This window comes from Thermobia domestica, chromosome 2 (genome assembly GCF_964235325.1).
Source record: "Thermobia domestica chromosome 2, izTheDome1.hap1.1, whole genome shotgun sequence".
NCBI classification, from domain to species: Eukaryota; Metazoa; Arthropoda; class Insecta; order Zygentoma; family Lepismatidae; genus Thermobia; species Thermobia domestica.
This window is the reverse complement of record NC_137455.1, coordinates 182,629,527-182,649,904: the sequence shown is the minus strand read 5'-3', so window position 1 is coordinate 182,649,904 and position 20,378 is coordinate 182,629,527. Positions and strand designations below refer to the sequence as shown.

General features: G+C 36.1%; 1 protein-coding gene across 7 annotated transcripts in view; it reads right to left on the bottom strand.

Annotated features, from left to right (window-relative positions):
- Positions 1 to 271: 271 nt before the first annotated feature.
- Nedd4 (E3 ubiquitin-protein ligase Nedd4) overlaps positions 272 to 20,378 on the bottom strand; it is a 123,932-nt gene continuing 103,825 nt past the window's right edge. For all 7 annotated transcript variants that reach the window (XM_081748175.1, XM_081748177.1, XM_081748181.1 and 4 more), the window contains 4 exons: positions 13,714 to 13,954; positions 7,578 to 7,806; positions 7,278 to 7,447; positions 272 to 2,989 (listed from right to left, as the gene is read on the bottom strand). In XM_081748175.1, coding sequence (XP_081604301.1) covers positions 2,887 to 2,989; positions 7,278 to 7,447; positions 7,578 to 7,806; positions 13,714 to 13,954 — 743 coding nt within the window. In that variant the 3' untranslated portion in view covers positions 272 to 2,886. The remainder of the gene's footprint in view (positions 2,990 to 7,277; positions 7,448 to 7,577; positions 7,807 to 13,713; positions 13,955 to 20,378) is intronic.

Here is a 20,378-nt window from a genome sequence, read left to right as displayed (position 1 = left end):
AGTATTAAATTATTACGATTTCGTTTGTTATGGCACTGATATATTATCAGGAACACGACTTAAGGTAAGTGATCTTAAACACCGTCCTCTAAAAACTCAGCGCACACCAAAATCTTCGATTTACATTTTAAGCGTGAATGTGTGTTCAAATCATAAATGTTTTGAAGCCACATTGCCAAAAATGAAATGAAATCTTTAGTTTTATGTTCCACGGTTATGCCGGTTAGGCTAAAGGAGACGATGATAATGAGAAATGAATGAAATGGTGGAATGAAGAAAGTGAGAAGAAACGGGAGAACCCCGAGAAAACCCACGAGCACGGTGTTTGTCCACCACGAAGTCCACACGGCGCGAGCTGGGATCGAACCAGGGACTCCAAGCACCGGAGGTGAACGCTCTACCACTGAGCCACTGCGCCACATTGCCAAATTATTAATTGAAAACATTTCTTGAACATTATGCCATAAATTGCAGACTAAAAAAAATATAGAAACTCTTTAACAAAACAAACTTCGATGCCCGACAGCACAGCTGGAGGGTGTGGACTGGGGAATACATGATACGGATACCGAAGTGATGTAACTTTTTCATCCTTAGATTTAAGAATATTTGAATACAACAGGAAAAAAGTGATCATATTGAAAGAAATTGAAAATAATATTTGAAGATTGATTCATATTATACAAAATCCATTTTTATATGTTTGTGTGTATGTGATGCATAAAAAGTAATTTTATTAATTGGCATTTTGTAATATCCTAAAATAGAATATTAAATAACAAGCACAAAGGCGCAAATGGTAGTATTGCAATGCCTAGTTTCTTACGCATAACATCATGTATACGCTTAATGTCTTCACTGTAATGGTTTCCTGTTGTGTTTTTCTGCTGCAATGCCCCACTTGAAATCACATACTATCTGGGTTAATTTACTTATTACTTATAGTTATCATATTGAATTTTGATAATATAAGAAGCTGAAAAAAAAAACAACAAAAAACACGAAATTTGATCATGAAACCCTATGAAATAAAGCTAACTGAATATGAGACATTTAAACAAGGGTAACTAGGGACACATCAATTAGAAAAATTTCATTTTTTTCTCACATCACATACTGTATTTCATGTTCATACTGAATTACGTTTATTTTCTTGCTTTATTTGTAATTTTGTAATAAACACACGTACTGCACAGTACACCTACTGTTTGTATTTTAATTATTTGTTTTATTTATTTTTTAGACTACTCTATGATATGGAAATCTGGTCTCGTATCTACCGGAGTAGTGACAGTCTAATATATATATATATATATATATATATATATATTACTTAGATACGATTGCCTCCATTTAACTTCTTTTATGTTGACTCTGGAATAATTATTTAAATAATTAATATTTTCTGACCAGAATATGCAGTTCTTTATTAAAAATAAAGTATTTCGTAACACATAACGTAACGTTATCTTCCTCAGACGTTAATATTTATGTTTATATTAATGTAGGTAATAGAGACATCATAATCGGAAACAAGGGTTCTACACTGATTAAGAAAATAGTGATTATGATGTCTCTATTACCTACATTAATATGAACACACATAGTAACGTCTGAGGAAGATAACGTTACGTTATGGAAACTGTTACGAAATACTTTATTTTTAATAAAGAAGTGCATATTCTGGTCAGAAAAATACTAATAATTTAAACGATTCCTCATTTCAGAATAAGAGAAATTGAAGTAAAAAGGAAAAACTCATCATAATTCTATCCTGTAGACTATCGGAAAATTTTCACTGAAATTATCACACAAATGACTACTCACAAACAATGATATATATGTATAATGCAAATTATTAATAAAGGAACAACAATATCATGTATATGGGCATGAGAAACACTAAACTCAAACTGAACATAAAATAAAAAGTATGGATATTAATTTCAATAATAGGGCTTCATAACAAATGTGTAGAATCGAGAATCAGACTTGTAGATTTAAGTTTTACTCCAAACATTTAGGATATACTGCATAGCAAAACTGTATAATATATGAAAAGTACACGGAAAGAAAGATAGAAAACCAATACTCATAATTCTGAGAAAGTTCTATGACTCTATCGTGGATTCCAAAAACACTGACCCTAATTTCAACCAGATGTTTTTTCTTCTTTCTTCTTCCTTCGCCAGAACTCTTCACATTAAATACTGAAAACATCATTGATTTTCGTATTAAACACAATAGAATATTAATCTATTATAAGACTGTCTACATTATCTACATGCACGAAACTAGTATATTATTTATTGCAACAAATTGGTTATCATTGAATATTTAACACTGATTGAAATAAACCCACCTCAAACACTGATTTCTCAGAATTCAACATACTCTCACGCGCAATAACATGCTAGTTTTCTGTAAGGCGTAGAACTAAACTAATATCCTGTAGGCATAAAATACACTATTATTTTGTTCCGACTTCGGAAACTAAATGCTATGTGAACCCTTAACATAGGGGGAAACGATATTGTAATATAAACAAATTGATAAATTATTATTACATTTTAATAAATTCCTGTTCATTTCATTCAAAATTGCCGATAGCAATATTATAAAATAAATCATCCTGAAAAAAAGCAGGATTTCTATACAAGAATTAATATTACAGGGAACAAGAGCATAACCACAGCGGAAAGAATTTCTGTACAAATCTCCACAATCTACATACAACGTACATTTAAAGATCAACAAAGATAATACTTAAAAGTGTGTCAGATTATCAATTCAATAAAACCCTTGCTTATTATCAATTTATATATAATATTTACAATATCTTACATATCAAAAAGCAAATATACACAGAAACTAGTGGCACAGTGGTTAATCAACTCCGGCAAATCCTTGGGATCCTTCAATTGCTTTCACTAACTTTTCTCTTAACTGTTGGTAGCTTTTGTACGGGGGAAGATCCAGTCTGTTAAAGCTAAAAAATCATACAAGAACATTGATTATTAGTTATACAGTAAACTACATTAACTACAATAAAATTTCAATGTGAATTTTAGCTGAATAAAGCTAATTAATTGCAAATACAGAATTGTGGTTCCACAAATTCAAGAGTAATAGTTCATTTTTATTAACAACAAAACTGTGATGATCAAGTCGGAAACAAAAGTTCTACACTGTTGAAGAAAATAGTATTTCGGAGTTATATGAAACTTCGATGGAAATGTTTTAGAACACCTTCAGTGAGTATTATGTTCCAAAGAAGTAATGAAAATGGTTCGATAGGTAGAGGTGGCGTTAACATAATATCAAAACCTGCAACCTCACTCTCATCTATGAATGTAAGAAACAATATATAAACATTTCTCTTAAGGATACTACATTCATAGTTCAATGTTCCTCTTTATAAAAGCGCAATAACTATGGTGCTCTAATACTTACAACGTGCTATATGATTAGTGTCCATCATACCAGTTATAGATTATAAAAAAACATGAAAATGAGCGACTCAACCGATAATCGAGCCCAATTTCATCGCAAGCTATCTAGCTGGTTTGTTGACCAATTACACATTTTTAAACGAGGTCAGTGTTCAGCCACTTAGACTACCAAGATTGTGCCAAATTGTTGTTTGGATAATCCAGTGTATATACTAATGGAGCTACTGTAGATACCTTATATAAAGAATCAACCGTTATTTTTATATATTACATCCTATATAGGAAATGCGGTGGCATAGATGGTTAAGACGTTTACCTACCAACTGGAAGGCTCAGGTTCGATCTCCCGTGGGAACAACTTTTTTTCCATTATATTATCGTCCAAAAGAGACTTCGGGGTTCACCGAGAACGTAAGATGAGTACCTGGGGAAAATGTTGCTGATTACACCTCCAGTACATGCCGAAGTCAAGAAAAAGTTGATTTTTATCTACACATCGCTCGTGGGTAATTTTTTCGACCTATATCTTCGGCCCAACCTTTATATTTTCTATAGATGAGAATTAGATGAAATTCAAGAGTAAAAGAGCGCGACTGGACCCAGTGGCGGATCCGGGGGGAAGGGGCGATCGCCCCTCCCCAGAAGGGGAAACTTTTTTATTTTATATATATAAATAAAACCCTCCCAGAGTTTGAAACTGTTAAAAGTAGTTCTAAGTAGAAGTATGACAACCTACCGCCCCCCTCCCAGAATTCGGTTCTGGATCCGCCCCTGACTGGACCATGAATCAAATCCGGTTCCCTGCTAAAGACTATACACTTGGTTTATTTTAATAATAAAAATAATAATAACAATTAAAGAAAAATTACACATCGTGTCTTCTTTTACAATTTTCGAGACAGCAGTAGGAGTTCCAGTAACACTTTTTTCTCATAACTAAATCTCGCCTGCAGAAGATATAAGAAAAATAGATTTGTTCCTCTACTTTTCATAAAGCATCCTACCGTCACAGATGTTCATTAATATACACCAGGCTCAGAAGCTGTGTACCAAACATTTGTCTATGCGGGAAGATTTGGGCTAGATTGTGTATGTATTGGCTGTCTACCTGAATGAATGAAGTCAGTATTTCTAAGCAGCTAAGAATAAAAGTGGTTTATTCTTAGCTCTTCAACCTCCCACGGTTTCACTGACAGGAAGTTAAACATTTTGCTAAACGAAATATAGAGATCAACACGTAGCGTAAATTGTGTTCTGAACACATTAGCTAATATCTGTATAAGCTAGACAAGTAGTGTTAAACACAATATTATCGTAGATTTACGTGCACAATAGACGATCGAGATACATACAGCAAAAACGATCTCTCTTTCCGTACGATAAATATTTTGCTTCAATAACCGCTCACGTTTCTTGTCTCCTTATAATACATATTATTATACATTAATGGAAAACATTTAAGAACATCCTGTACATTGGTGTGCATAATAGGTAACAAGTTACCACAGCAGGCATGCCTCCGAGACGCACTGGGGAGCGCCTGGATGGGAGGATCACTCGGACTGTCATCGTGGCCTTCATGTGAGTGCATGAATACTAAATACTGAATGTTTCAGACATGTCTACGTTCCCACATAATGCCGATTCTAAATTTTTCACTTTAAATATACTCGGAACAAAATAAAACTAGCGTCATTACAGAAGTATAGTAGCATTGTAAAGAGTATGTGATAGAACGTATTGTTGTGCTATCTGCCCAGTGTGTGCACTGTACTCCCTGAGAACTCACAAATACAATATAGATTTATCTACACTTGATGTAAACAGTTGGTTGTCTAAGCACCAGGAGATGTGACAAAATCTATGTGGTCTGAATGGCTAAGCACAGAGCTCTGAAGTGAAACAGAATCCCTGGTCAGGAGGTTAGACGGGAGGAACTGAGAAGCACAGTAATAAACATAGTGACAAAGTAAACTGGAGAAGTGGTTTCGATTTTCGGCCCAATTACGCATTTCCACTCTTTGGATTTTTATACAAGGTCGTTCCAACTGATGTACATGAACTATAGAAGTAACTAATTACTTACATCAAACAGAATAGAAATAAATGTTAATCAGGTCGAAAAATGAACCATATAACAGCTATAAGATGCCGAATTCATGGGAAAATTACGCATTTAATTCAACAGCTACAAGACATACGAGAAGATGTTTAGCAAATAAATTAACAACTATATAATCGATCTGAATAGTATACCGATATTTAAGAATCATGCATATCCACACATCGACTTTTACAATAATACAACTCAGTCACAGACAGCAGTCCTTTCAAATCTCAGCTTTAAGAAAATTTATTCTAACACATAACTATTATGAAACATTATATCTAAAATATATAGATGTCAGTTTGTGTAGGTTTTTTTTTTCATACAATCTTCTGTATTTTCCGCCCTAAATAATCGAGTTAGATTACCTTAAACAGTTTTCTTGTGTTTTTGCAAACTCAGAATAAGAAAGAAACAATTTTCGACCTTTTCAGTATAAGTAGTTTATTCCACTAAATATTTTATCATATCGGATATTTTATCATTCAGGACTGTACCGCAGGACTCATATCTAAAATTAGTAAGTACATGTAAAGATATATAACGTAAATGGTTTAGCACTAAATACAACAGTTTTCACAAATAAGACACTATTTTCCGAAGCACTTAACAATAGTTCTATTTTGTCAACAAATATTTGCCTATAGGTAACCAGAACAAACCTCATCTAATTCATGAAATGAGGAATATTTGAAAAAAAAAAAAAAAAAAAAAAAAAATAGTGAGAGAATAATGATGTGCATTATTTCTACGAATACCTATATTTGTAGAAACAGTACTAATGTGGCTCCCATCAAACACAAATAATAAATGCAAATAATTTTTCTTACGGAAAATAGATTTAATTTTGATTTTAGCGTTCCTTTCAGCAGGGGGGCTATGATATGAACCTACCGCTTAACCTCCCGCCGGGAATCGAACCCGGGTATCCCACACCAAAGGCGCGTATGCTAACCGATTAGCCACGAATGAGCTCTGTAAAATAGACACATTAAATAAAATTAATATATATAGTTTCCGATTAAAAGTCGCAAAGGGAACACAATTCAGAAATGAATTCTTTTTCTGATATGGAACTGTTAACTGTATAATTTAAACAATTTTGAAAACAACCAAAATTCTTGTGGAAAATGAGTTGATCAAATTCGTTAAAATTAGTATTATGTTGTACTTGCCAAATTCTTGATCGATAGTTCGAATGGGAACTAAACTTAGAAACGTTCTTTTTGGTTGTTTTGAGTTAACTAACGCGGTTGTACTCAAAACCGTATTTAAACATTACATTTTGAAAGCTTAGAAGAAAAATGTGTTCCTGAGTTTTGTGTTCACTGGACTTTGATAAGAACCTCGAAAACTAGAGCCAATATTACTTTTGGCGAACTTTACAAAACCCAGTTTCTATAAGAAGACAGCGAGATTTCTTCGTGATAAGCAACACATAGAAAACATGGATAATTGTTTTCTGGAAGCTCTACGACATTAACATGATGATTTGCAGTCAACTGTAAAACAGATATATTAATCACTTCATGAAATGAACTTCCTTAATTTACATGATAACTGCTGTATTTTAGTGCTATTTGAAATACCCACTAACTACATCCTGCGGTACTTGAAAGGTCTCCGCAAAAATACAAAATGCTGCAACTACCAGCAAAAATAAATAAATAAATTTTAAGATAATATAAAAACTTAAACCTTGATTGATCAATACTTACCATGTATGAGCTCTTGGATAATTATCAGGGCATCCCCATTTTTCAATTGTAAATTGTTGAGGTCCATTACTTCCATACAGTTCTTTGAACCCATTCATGGGCACACGAGATGTTCCAGTTACAAACTGAAGTAATCTGGCACGCATCTCATTATTGAAAGACAACACTACCTGCATGAGTAACAGAAAAATATAACGTTATAAATAAACTAAAATTCTAATATTTTGTCACATATATGTTATACAGATAAAGAAGCAGTCTACATTATCACAAAGAAAGAATACAAATATGGATACTTACCCTCCAAAACCATTGTATCACTATATGATTCGGATGATAGTCTCCTTTGTACAATGTATTTTGTTTCCAGTCTTTCACATCAATGTTCTGGATACCGCACATCAACAACTCTAATTCGTGCTCATCAAAGATCTTGATAAGCGTACGAGGAACAAGCGCGTTAAATCCATCCAGAAAGGCATTCATTTGATCCTCCACTCTAGACACAAATCTCCACTGAATAACCAAACTAAAAGGAAAACACAGATATATATATATATATATTAGACAATTTTTTATTTGTTAATACTAATTTATACACTTAACTAGCTACAGTTATTGGTTTTACTCAGACCGAGGACGGAGGTAAGGATTAAATTCGCGATTACTGGAACCTTATTGCTATCTTCACCGCGCTCTATGTTTGGATGAAATCCCGTCTCCATAGTAAATGCACATGAAAATGCGTTATTCCTATGTAGTTCAATACCTTTTAAATTATATCTATATATATACATAAAAATGAAAGTAACTATGTCCGTGACTTTAATAACTCTTGAACCACCCAACCGATTCCGATCAAATTTTCAACATAAATGAGGTTTGGGTCTGGGATAGTTTTTATCACTTCACTTTGACGGTGCAACTTCAGGAAGGGAGAGAGATATATAAAAATGATCGAAAATGCCCATATTAGTACCGAATCCATGACTTTCTGGGTCATTGGGGTGAACAGTGACACTTCCGTTGCCGTTTAAATCCAAATTCAGCCCCCAAGTTGGGGAGGGGAAGAGATATATAAAAATGATCGAAAATGACCGATATCAGAAAGCGCTTCAGCAACAATAAAAAGTAACTGACTAACGGAACATATTACTAATTTTTCTTATTTTAACCTAGCGAATCGGGTACTTGACGTTAATTATAATATAAATTATATAGTTATTCATTCACGTAACGAAAACTAACAAGAGACACGTAGCGTAGTCGGTACGGGCTCCGTCTACCAACTGGGCGGTCCGGGTTCATTCTCCGGTGGGAGTGGTAATTTTTTCGTTCTGCTCTTTTTTGAATGTGGTTCAGGAGTTCACAAAGCCTCTGCAAAATAATTTCCCTGAGGAACTTGGGAGGCATGGTCAAATGTAGCCAGAAGGTGATGAATCACTACATCACTTTCTATATACGGCGTGGTCTAGTAAGTGTGGATCCTTACCTGTATCCAGCCTATGGGCTTCTTGTGGCCTATCGCAAACTTCGGGGAGGGGGCACTCTTTAGTTAACACAAACTAACGCAGAAGCTATCAGAAACATTACTTTCAGCATGGATGAACTAATTATGTGCGACTTCTGCAAAAAGTAATGATTACACTGGTCGGCATGAAAATGCTCCCACGAGGGTGAAAGGTTGTACCGGATAGATTTCGAGACGCTGATTACGAATATCCAGTTCGAGCACGAAAAAAGTTCCAGCACGTGTTTTTTTTTTTTTTTTTTTTTGTGTGTGTGTGTGTGTGGGGGGGGTATTTCCATAATTGACAGAAAAATCGTATTTTTCGTATTTAATATGTGTTTTCCTTGTTTGGACTGCATAATTCTGAATTTTTACGAGGGTGAAAGGGTGTACCGGATAGATTTCGAGAAGCTGATTATGAATATCTCATCGAGAACTTGCAACAATTCGACAGATTCATTCTGCTACATGTGGGGAAGTGATTTTCAAGGGACAAAGTAGGCCATTTTCACCGTTCTTGAAGACAGCCTACCTACCATCCCTACCATCTGCACTTCGGGTGTAAAATCGGCGACCAGGCTCGCGTTTGGGCTCCGAAACAAAGTTGTAACTCGTGTGCGCGTACTCTTTCTTACAGGATGGTTGAAAGGTACACATAAATCGATGCCCTTCGTCGTACCTATGATTTGGGGCGAGCCCCGTGATCATGTTTCAGACTGTTACTTCTGCCTGACTAATATAAAAGGTTTCTCAAAAAACATGAAGCATAAAATACAGTATCCTAACTTGGATTCCGCGAGAAGACCTGTGAAACATCATGTTTGTCTGCCTGTACCCGTACCACCAGACTCATACCTCTGTGCAGTGTTTCATCCGATGAAGAACCTGCTGCTTGTGAGGATGTTGCATAATCTTCGAGTACACAGTCAGATCCCAATTACGCTCCAGTGCCTGACACTAATGAACCACATGTGATAAGTCAGGAAGAGCTGAATGATCTGATCAGAGATTTAAACCTTCCCAAGTCTAAGGCCCTGTTGCTTGCATCACGACTTCAACAATGGAATCTACTACACCAAGATGTGAATATATCGATGTATAGGAAAAGAGAGGTGAGCCTAGTTCCTAATTTTACAAAGGATGGTGATTTGGTGTATTGCAGTGACATTCCATCGCTTATGGGACAACTGAAGTTGAACTACAACACTGAAGATTGGAGGCTATTCGTAGATTCCTCTAGGATAAGTCTTAAGGCAGTGTTACTACACAATGGCGATGAAGAGCCAGCTATCCCTATTGCTCATGCTGTACATATGAAAAAAACATACGAGAACATGCGAAACCTATTGCAGAAAATAAAGTACGAACAGTTCCAGTGATCTATATGCGCTGACCTTAACGTTATTGCCATCCTCACCGGTTTACACGGAGGTTACACAAAGCACTGCTGCTTCTTGTGTCATTGGGATAGTCGAGCCAAAGATCAGTACACTATCACAAAATGGCCGCCAAGGAAGCAACTGGTCCCAGGGGAGATGAACGTGGCTAATGAACGTCTTGTGGATCCGGAGAAAATATTCTTACCGCCCCTTCATATCAAATTAGAGCTCATGAAGATCTTCGTCAAGGCCCTGAACCGGGATGGTGAAGCATTTAATCATCTCAGAAAACTATTCCCAAGACTTAGCGAAGCCAAGGTGAAAGAAGGTGTTTTTACGGGACCTCAAATCAGAGACGTTTTTAAAGATACTACATTTTCTTCTAAGCTTAATGAAGTGGAAAGTTAGGCTTGGGAGGCCTTTCGAGAAGTGTGCAGTAACTTTCTACGGAATCATAAGTCACCTGATTACAAAGACATTGTGGGCAGCTTAATTACTTCATTTCGTAACATGGGATGTAATATGTCCCTAAAGTTACACTTCCTGCATTGTCACCTGGACTTCTTCCCTGAAATGTACAGCTTGGGGGAGGTCTCTGACGAACACGGGGAAAGGTTTCACCAGCAAATAGCTACCATGGAGAGGCGTACAGTGGTAAATGGAGTGTGAATATGTTGGCAGACTTCTGTTGGAATATAACACGCGAGACACCCTGTAGTAATTACAAGAGGAGTAGGAAAACCAAGTGACACGTAAGTGTTAAACTTTTTCATGCAATTTTATCTACATAATTAATATTGATATTTAAATTATAACGTGCAAATTATTATAGGCGGAGAATAGCATCTTTGGGTGGATATTGAAACAACCCTTCCCCTCCTCCCTGAAAACTGGTACGTCCTGGAGAAAAACGGGTTACGGATTCGAACTCAGGAGCTCGAAACCTATAGGAATAATCTATTTTCGTTCGTGGGAGCGAAAAAAAGTTTGTGTTATTTTTCACAAAGATCAATTCATTTAATGGATTAACATAATATATTGTGAGCTTTCTGTCAGCAGGATTATAATTATAGTCAGTTTAATTATATTGACTAAGAAAAATACTAAGACAAGCTATTAAAAATCTTAAATGGAGCTGCCAACTTTCTTAGGAACACGAATATACGCATCGGCTGAGTCTTTCAAGTGCTCTTCACATGATTCTCTCTCGTTTATCGTCTGTGATTGTCACGTCAAATATATTAGTAATATTCTGTAATATTTTGTATCATAGAATTTCGTAATTATAATTGAAGACTCGCTGCAGAAAACAATGTAAGTCTCATCTTGAAATTGTTTCACTTATTTTATTTTTTAAATAAGTTTATGCCTTAGTTAGATTTTCATACTTCGTTATATACTAGGTTGTGTTTCTAAGCAATAGTATTTTCTATTTTGTGACGCTTGAGCACTTTTGGCACTTACATTGTTTTCTACAGCAAGTCTTCAATTATGCTAGTAAAAAAAAAAAAAAAAAAAAAAAAAAAAAAAACTAACGAAATAATATCCAATATTTCAGCTTACCATTATCAAGGACCGCACATATTTATTACATATTCAGCAAAGAGATCTTCACATGCTTTAACCTTTGTCTTTACTGGATATCTTTAATTATTTTAAAAAAACTTATTTTATTTTTAACCTCGTATTCTATTAGTTCATTTTATTTTTTGGAAGCTCGATGTATACATTTCGTTTTTTTTTTTTTTATATAAATTAAGCTTAGTGTAAGTGCATTTAACACTAACAGATTACACCTATTACATCTTTTTTTTTTTTTCTTTTGCAGGTAAATGAAAGAATTTTTGGCCAGTCTTCACAAATACTGATATAATCTTTTGAGTGTTAAATGCACTCACATTAAGCATAATTCATGTTAAAAAAAACTAATGTATAAAAAGGGTAGCCCTCAAAATAAAGTAAGATATAAGAAGTTGCCCGGTTTGAAATAAAATACATTTTTTAAAATAACTGAAGATATCCACAGAAGACATGTGAAGATCTCCTTGCCAAATATGTTATAAGTTTCTACGGTCCTTGATAACGGAAACTCAATAAAGTTTTCCAAAATATTGGATGCTATTTCCTTAGGGATAGAGAAAAGTTAGCACTAATTTTATTGGTAATACGGGTGGCCCAAAAGTAGGTATACACCACTGCATTGATCAAGTATAACATTCTAGTTTATGGAGTTATTTACTTCGACTGTTCCGGGCTTAAGTTATAAGTAAAAAGACGTTAAGAACAAACAATACAGAAACTAGGTCTACCTGTTTGATAACAGTAAGAAATTATATAAAATACGGGACGGGACTTTATACCTACTTTTGGGCCACTCTGTATATATTTCACTCGCTCTACTAGTGAAAATAATTGCGTTTCTATTTTTATGGAGTTTATCATTTACAGTATGCATGAATGATCTTTTCAAGTTCAAAAGAGATGTCAAATGGTCTTTAGTCAAATTAAAGGCTAAAATGACTTGAGCCAATTGCTATCATAGGATGGAACTTCTAAAGCCTAAACTAAGATGGTATCTACATACTAGAATTACCTGATTGTGAGTAATAGGTGCATTTTATTTTCATGTATATTACAATCTACCTTATATGGTTCGTACTCATTTAGATATTGACTTCGGTAAGTAGTTCATTCGGTAAGTAGTTCACAAGGATTTCACGCAGACTTCCAACTGTAGATAAAACATCGAATTCAATGTGAAGTATTCAACTGAAGACTTGTATGGAGTCCCCCACCCCCTTCCAATAATATATTACCATAATTATACCTGATAATTTCGGAACTGTTTACAAGTCTAATTTTTAAAAGCAATACAATATAGTAACCTTCTGCTGAAAGCGGCTTGTAGAGCAATAACGTACACGGGATTTGAATTTTCTCCCACAACCGTTTTTATTATAAAACTTTACTATGATACAAATAATGTACAATTCTAATGGTGGTTAGAAGACCAATAGGGTAACTTAAATTTGGTTATTGGTGATTAGCATGTCCCAGGGCCCAGTTGCAGCCAAGGTACAGGTTAGAGTCGCAGTCAAAAGGTGAGTGTATGGAGTCTCTCAGGGCGCAGTCGCAGCCAAGAGAAGAGGATAGGTATCTCCCATGGACTAGTTGCAGCCAAAAGATTGAGTTAAGGCATTTCTCAGGGCCCAGCATCAACTAAAAAAAAAGGGGGGGGAGGGAATATTGATGTCTTCCAAGGTACTGTGGCGTCTTATATACCCTCCTCAGGAGTCTTCGTAAAACCTCGAGGTGGCGATGATGATCGTCCATTTTCGATTCGCATGTTGTTTTTTGATATTCGTCATCACCTTTGTCGTTGTTGTTGAGAACAAGCGCTGTCATATGCAGAGGATATTACAATATACAACATGAAACATCGAACACAAGCCTACTCTCCATCTAACTATCAGTTTCCTTAAATAATTTTGGTAATTAAAAGAATAACTAATTTACCAAAGCTCTCAAATTCACAATTAGAACTTACCTTATATATTCATCTTTGTTTTTATTTGTAAGAGGAATGTTAGCACCATTCGGTTTTAATTCTCGTTGTGATGTATGTCCAAAGCTCTCTTCATCTACACAAAAAGTCAATTCCAACTCGGATGGATCATTTTCTTTTATCCAGAGAAGAGAATTATAATATTCTGAATCTACACTCTCCATATCCTTCAAATCTATTGTTTTAGCCAGCATCATTTTATAGAAAGGCCTAATGAAGAAAGCTGGAATGAGAGATTAAAAGGTTATGAAGTAAATTACACTACATACTAAACTTTATATTTGAATTCAATTTAAGCTATTTTCTTCTTTCAACAAATTAATAGAGTAATCCAGCGTTAAAACCACTATTCTAAAGATTAAAAAATAAATTGAGTCACAAACTTTTTTTAAATAAAAAATCCTGGGTTCAGCTGGTGCAATTCAAGTCAAAATGAATTGTTATCTGCTAGTTATTGTTGCGTAGTTTGGTTGCAGAGGACAAATAAACAACTATGAAGCACTAAGGCAACCCAGTCCTGATGACCTGACAGTGTAACAAAGCCAGTCACTCTAGACCATATACTACCAAATACTTTTATCCATATGGAATACCAGAAAGGAGCATACATAATGTAATTAACATATATCTGTCTGAATCTAACATCCCACGGGCACACTCTTTAGGCCAAACGAGACGGATGATTAATGAAAGTGAATGATTACAACTGGTAGAATTAGAATGTAGGAGGAAAAAGAATAATTCCGAAAAATCCAGGGACACGATGCTACTCATATCCATCACATACATGGTCTGGGATTCCAGGGAATGTAATCCGCATGTATGAGCAAAGTAATATACAGCATCGCAGCTGTCGTTCTCGAAATTGTGAAGTTGGAGTTCAAGATACAAAGATGAAATTCAGATCAAACAGGAATTTATTAGAAACCTGAATGTCAATCGTGTTCCAAGAATGTGAACATATCCCTTTAATCGAATCTTAGAAGTACATAAACTAAAGATCATTGCCAGAACAAGGAAGAAGGCATCAAATTGTACTGAAAACCGGGCAAAAAAGATCTGAAAAGTGTCATGAAAAGCATAAAAATTTATTAATGCGGTCTACATTAAAAGGATTTTATTAATCAGAAAATGTAGTACACTTATGTTAGAATGCGAAATGTAGTGCGTAGATTACGATAGCTGAACATGTATGTCAAGGATCTCAACCTCTTTCACGCCTTTAGAATCCCTTATACAGAACATTATCCATGGTTGTGCAGGAGGTTTAGAAAACACACCTTCCAAAGTCTCACAAAAATAGGACAATTTTTGGAACATTTTTATCAAATCAAATCATTCTCGACTAAAGAATGATACTAGCAATTTACAAGTCAGATTATAACAAGATGTCCGGTGGTCATCGGAACCTCAGGTTGGGGAGTAGTAAGAAATTCAAATTTGACCTTCTTATTCCGGAAAGAAATTACAATACTATCATTCATAGTGAAAAATTTAGTGAAGAAACTCAAGACACGTCCAAATTGCTGTTTTTAAGTGCAATAATTTTCAGCTCTTCTTTCATTCTCGTTCACTAAATGTAATTTTTGTTTTCGTGTTTTTAATATTTCTGTCTTTATTCTGATCATAAATATATGAAGTGTGTAAAATAAAGTAACTAGTACTTCAGTTGTTCTTTCAAAAATTCCTGAACCTTCATATAAATATACATCTATCAAATTACTGGAATAACTAATTTCCTTTAATGTCAATTTAATTTACATATAGATAAATTTCCTAAGCATAATGATACTCCCTTTTGGACACTAATTAATTACAATATAATTTTATATTCCATGCCTACTGTCAGGAGGATCTTTTGAAGACATTCATTACAATGATGTGTCATTATAGGCATTTGTTTCAATGGTCACTGTGTTCGAATTATTTACAGTTTAAAGAATGAAAATAGGTAATGAACATTCTTATCTTTCCTATATATATCTGAAACAAACGCTTCAATGGTTATTTTCTTTTGAACCTCATTTCATTTTACAATGCTAATTAACAAAATTAAAAATGTATACACAACTAAGTACGAAGTGTAACACAACATGCTCACGACAATCTCTTATTCTTTCACGTTAACAAAATTTGATTTGTTGTAACCATGAGCATGAAGATCAAAACTATTTCAGTTATGTCGAACACATTTTAAAAATCAACTGTCCTAGAACGTCTTTAGTTTTTGATTTTCTGTACAATGATTTCAAAGTGTAGCATATTTATTAACACGTACTTTTTTTCCTTTATATCTTCCTTTTTTCTTGTGTAAAACGTGACATTACGTATCACAATAAGATGTTAGGTATCCGAAATGAGTTTAGCCGGATTTTGACCTTACAAAATGAAAGACAGGGAAGACTACATCGGTGGTAGAACTCAATGGAATGTAAATCTAAGAAGTCATCCAGTGCGTGGGGTACGTCGTCGGGATTCGGAATCGTCGTCCTCATAGATGGTTGTGCGACGAAGTGATCAAAGGTAATCCGATGATACAATATCCGCAGAATATGGGTGATAATGGTGTCAGGAATGACTTTACCATCATGTGGTGATCTTCTGTTATTCTCGAATAGGACAATCATCAGCGTTTCAGAAGCACTGGATCCGCCATTTTCAATTTTTCTTGTACATATTCCAATTACACACTTGCATTGATCAACTGATAGTTCGTGATACCCCGAGTAGTTCACCAAACACACAGAAGAACTTTCTGTTGATGTGGTTTTGGTTGCTTCGGGGTGGGTTTATGTAGTGTCAACTAATCAAGATGGCGACATAGTCAAAGAATGCAAGATCTCATCGCACGTCAGTACTCTGTCCAGAAACTGATCATTCCTCAGACGAGACGAGACATAGGCATTTGCTCGTGTTGCTTTCAGAGTAGCAGTCAAGTTATAAGATACCTCATCTTACTTTATACACTATATCAAGCACGTAGAAGTGTTGGAGAATGATTTGTACATTTCAACTCAATACTTCTCCCATTGCCTCATATGTTTCGCTATTATCAGTTCCAACAGCAGCCGTGAGTGCTTTGTTAACTAAACTTGTGTTGTTTCCAGTTTAAAGTCGTACGGCATGCAGACAGCATAACAGTCTTTGGACCTCCCATTCATATATCATGGCGTATTGATTTTGCATTACGTTCAAAGCCCCGTTTTTATAAATGCAGCGAAGTTGAACTACTACATAATATCTTTTGTTAGTAAAGAAGATGTAGATCTAAAATTAGAAGATTAGATTTAACTCTTAGCATTATTGTTTCATCTTATTCTCGTCCAGTCTCGAAATTAAGAAAAAAAAAATATCATCCATAGTCTCGAAATTAAAAAAACAAGTATGAAATTCTTTACATTATTTTTACACAGAGAATGTTATATGTGATACTTTGGTATCTAAATTATTTTTGTATGTTACTGTATTAAATTAAACCAATATATAGGATATATATACTGCTGAAAGTGAAACTTTCAACACCAAGAAGCAATTAATGTGATTTCGTGCAAACTCACAAGGTTACAAGATTACGCAGCACTCAAGTAGTGGAGCGTGGAAAAGTGTTAGCAAGTCACTATGCCTCGTCGACGTCAAAGGATAAAATATAAATAGGCGACTGCGTTCGAATGGAGCTCTATGATCAAACAACGAGAAGACGGCTTATAACACTGTGAAATAGATTCCCTTGCACAGCATGCCTTCTTAACAGTGATGTGTGAGAGGAATCAGTGGACAGAGAAGAACTGTACACACCAACGATCCGGCAGTGGACCTCGCCATATAACCCACAACGAGATAACATCACGTCCCTATTATCATGACGAACAGTATATCTAGTGTTAGCTCGACGCTGGAGAAAAGCAATGGTTGTTGATTTATCTTATGTTAATGGTTCGACAGTAATTGCTGAATGCTGAGTTGGTGACGCGCATACTTTTGTGTCGGATTCCATTGACTCAGAACCATAAATACCCCAGATTACAATCGGCGCATGAACATAGCTACTGAAATGCTGAGAGTCAGACGATTGATTTCAGACGAATCCCGCTTCAATCTGTTCTATATACGTTATACTTATCGTCATGAGCGCAATCTAACGATGTGGATTGTCAAGCGTCATAACAGACAAAAATGATGGTACGGGGCGCACCATTCGGGACTAGGCACGAAATCTTCACTCCTATGCAATGAAGGCAACTTCCTCAGTGACTCCTGTATTACGGAATTCTAGGTCACGGTCATGCACTTCCTTTGGACAACTCTGAGCGCCACTTTTGCAGGACATCTGGCCGTCAGTGTTCAGGATATATAAGGTTTCTTCAAGGACCAATGGTTACACTATTCAAAATTTTTCACTTCTTATTTTTTTTATAGAAACGAAAGTAGCCCTTCTTTATTGATTTCTGACCACAGAACGCGAAAATCACACTTAAAATTTTCTCCTGGCTCAGGTTTCTCAGTAATTTAGCGTTTTATATTTTGCATATAACGCTATGGGGCATTATAAGTACATGATTTGAAATTATTGTTTTACACGGTACAAAGTGTCGTTCTTGACAAGTATCTGCTACATATTCGACTTGGCAACGTTGTACGTTATCAACAGCTAGTGCGAGCGTCTCATGAGTCACGTGAGGCAATGATTGCAAGTTGCAACTAGCTCCAGTTAACGTCTCTAATCGTATTCGTGGCGTGCTTCAAGTAGTAGTTTGGCAGACTGTTTGTGTTACTGGTGAACTAGCAGTTTGAAAGTAGTGAGTGAGGACATTATCGAAGTTGTATACATTGTTTTTATTGCGAAGTGTCAGCAATTCATGGAAAGTGCAGCAATGCCCCGCGTTTGTAAAAATTCGGTGGAGAGTGTGTGCTAGACATGTGCGGACGTGATTTGTGGTTCCAGGAAGTGGCCACTGACTGCTGCAGAGCGAAGAGCATATTTACTATACTTTGGGTGTCGTGTTGGAGACCAGGATAAATCATGGGCTACCCACGTTTGTTGTATGAGTTGTTCATCTACTCTCAATGCCTAGATGCATGGGAAGAACGTTTCCATGCGCTTTGCTGTGCCCGCCATTTGGCGTGAACCAACAAACCATAGTACAGACTGCTACTTTTGCATGTTACCCTGCTTGAAGAAAGGTATAAATACGAAGAAGAAGAGGAAGATCGAATACCTAGTGACACCATCTGCCATTCGTCCAGTGGCCCATGGAGAAGGATTGCCTGTTCCCGATCTCCTGGCTACCATTCCGACGGAAAACACAGCCCTGCAATCCCAGGCCCGAAGACGGTCCGGATGGATCTGTAAATCTGTGCCCAGCTCGACCCGACCCGGTCCGAATCTCGAGCCGAGCGGAGAACGGGCCGGGCTCTAACCGGGCCGGACCCTAAACTGGCCGGGCGTCACCGGCCTGAGAACAACCAAGTCTGATGAGTCAAGTCAATCCTCCAATATGCAATGGAAAATGAGAATAATGTCGTCATAATATTGCAATGTCTATTTGTCCTTCTCGAATGGGAAAATCGTGTGAAAAGTTACCCAAGATTTGCTTTCTATATCCCTATTCTGTCTGTCTATTTGTTATCTGTGCTTGGTCTGTCCAGCCATGTTTATTATACAATAATACAGCTCATGGACGTAGAAGTCTTATACTACACTCATTAGCGCGTTACGAATAACAGAGAAGACATGTAAAACTGCTACACCGTATGTAATACCAATACTACAACTACTACTGCTAATACTACTATTACTATTACGATTGCTAGTGCTAATTCCACTATTGCTGCCACTGCTACTACTACTACTCTTTACTATAGTAATACGACAGCGAATACCACTATTGCTATTACTAATAATACGAAACCAAAACAATGAAAATGTAATCCTTGAGTTTTACGTCCCACAGTTATGCCGGCTAGGCTAAAGGAGATGGTGAGGATGAGAAAGAGATGAAATAGTGGAATGAATAAAGTGGGAAGAAACAGGAGAACGCCGAGAAAACCATCACACACAGTGTTTGTCCACAACAAAGTTCACTTGGCGCGAGCTGGGATCGAACGAAGGACCTCATGCACCAGAAGTGAACGCTCAACCACTGAGCCACCGTTCCAGGAACACCTAATCCACCCTGGTGTCTTGGTGATTTATTTGATCATTATATTTTGTTATATTTGTAGTATCATACTATAAACAATACAGGAACATGTAACACCATTTGGAATTTGCCTTACTAATTGAACATTACTACAAATTGCACTGATTTTATGAACACGCCAGTTCATGGTTTCGGCCTCCGTGGTCTGATGATAGCGTACCAAATTCTACTTCGTAGGTCAAGTACTTGACTTTATCATACGTTCTTTAGGCAACTACGGCTCAGGCCGTATGATGATGGGATGAATTGATGGAATGAAAACAGTGGAAGGAAACGGGACGAGCCCAAAAACTTCCACGCACACGGTGTTTGTCCACCACAAAGCTCATAGCACGAGCAGGGATTGATCCGACGACCTTTAGCACCAGATGTGAGTGCTTTACCTACTGAGCCACCGTTGTCCCTCGTAGATCAAGCATCGGTTCACATTCTATGCAGGCTATAATA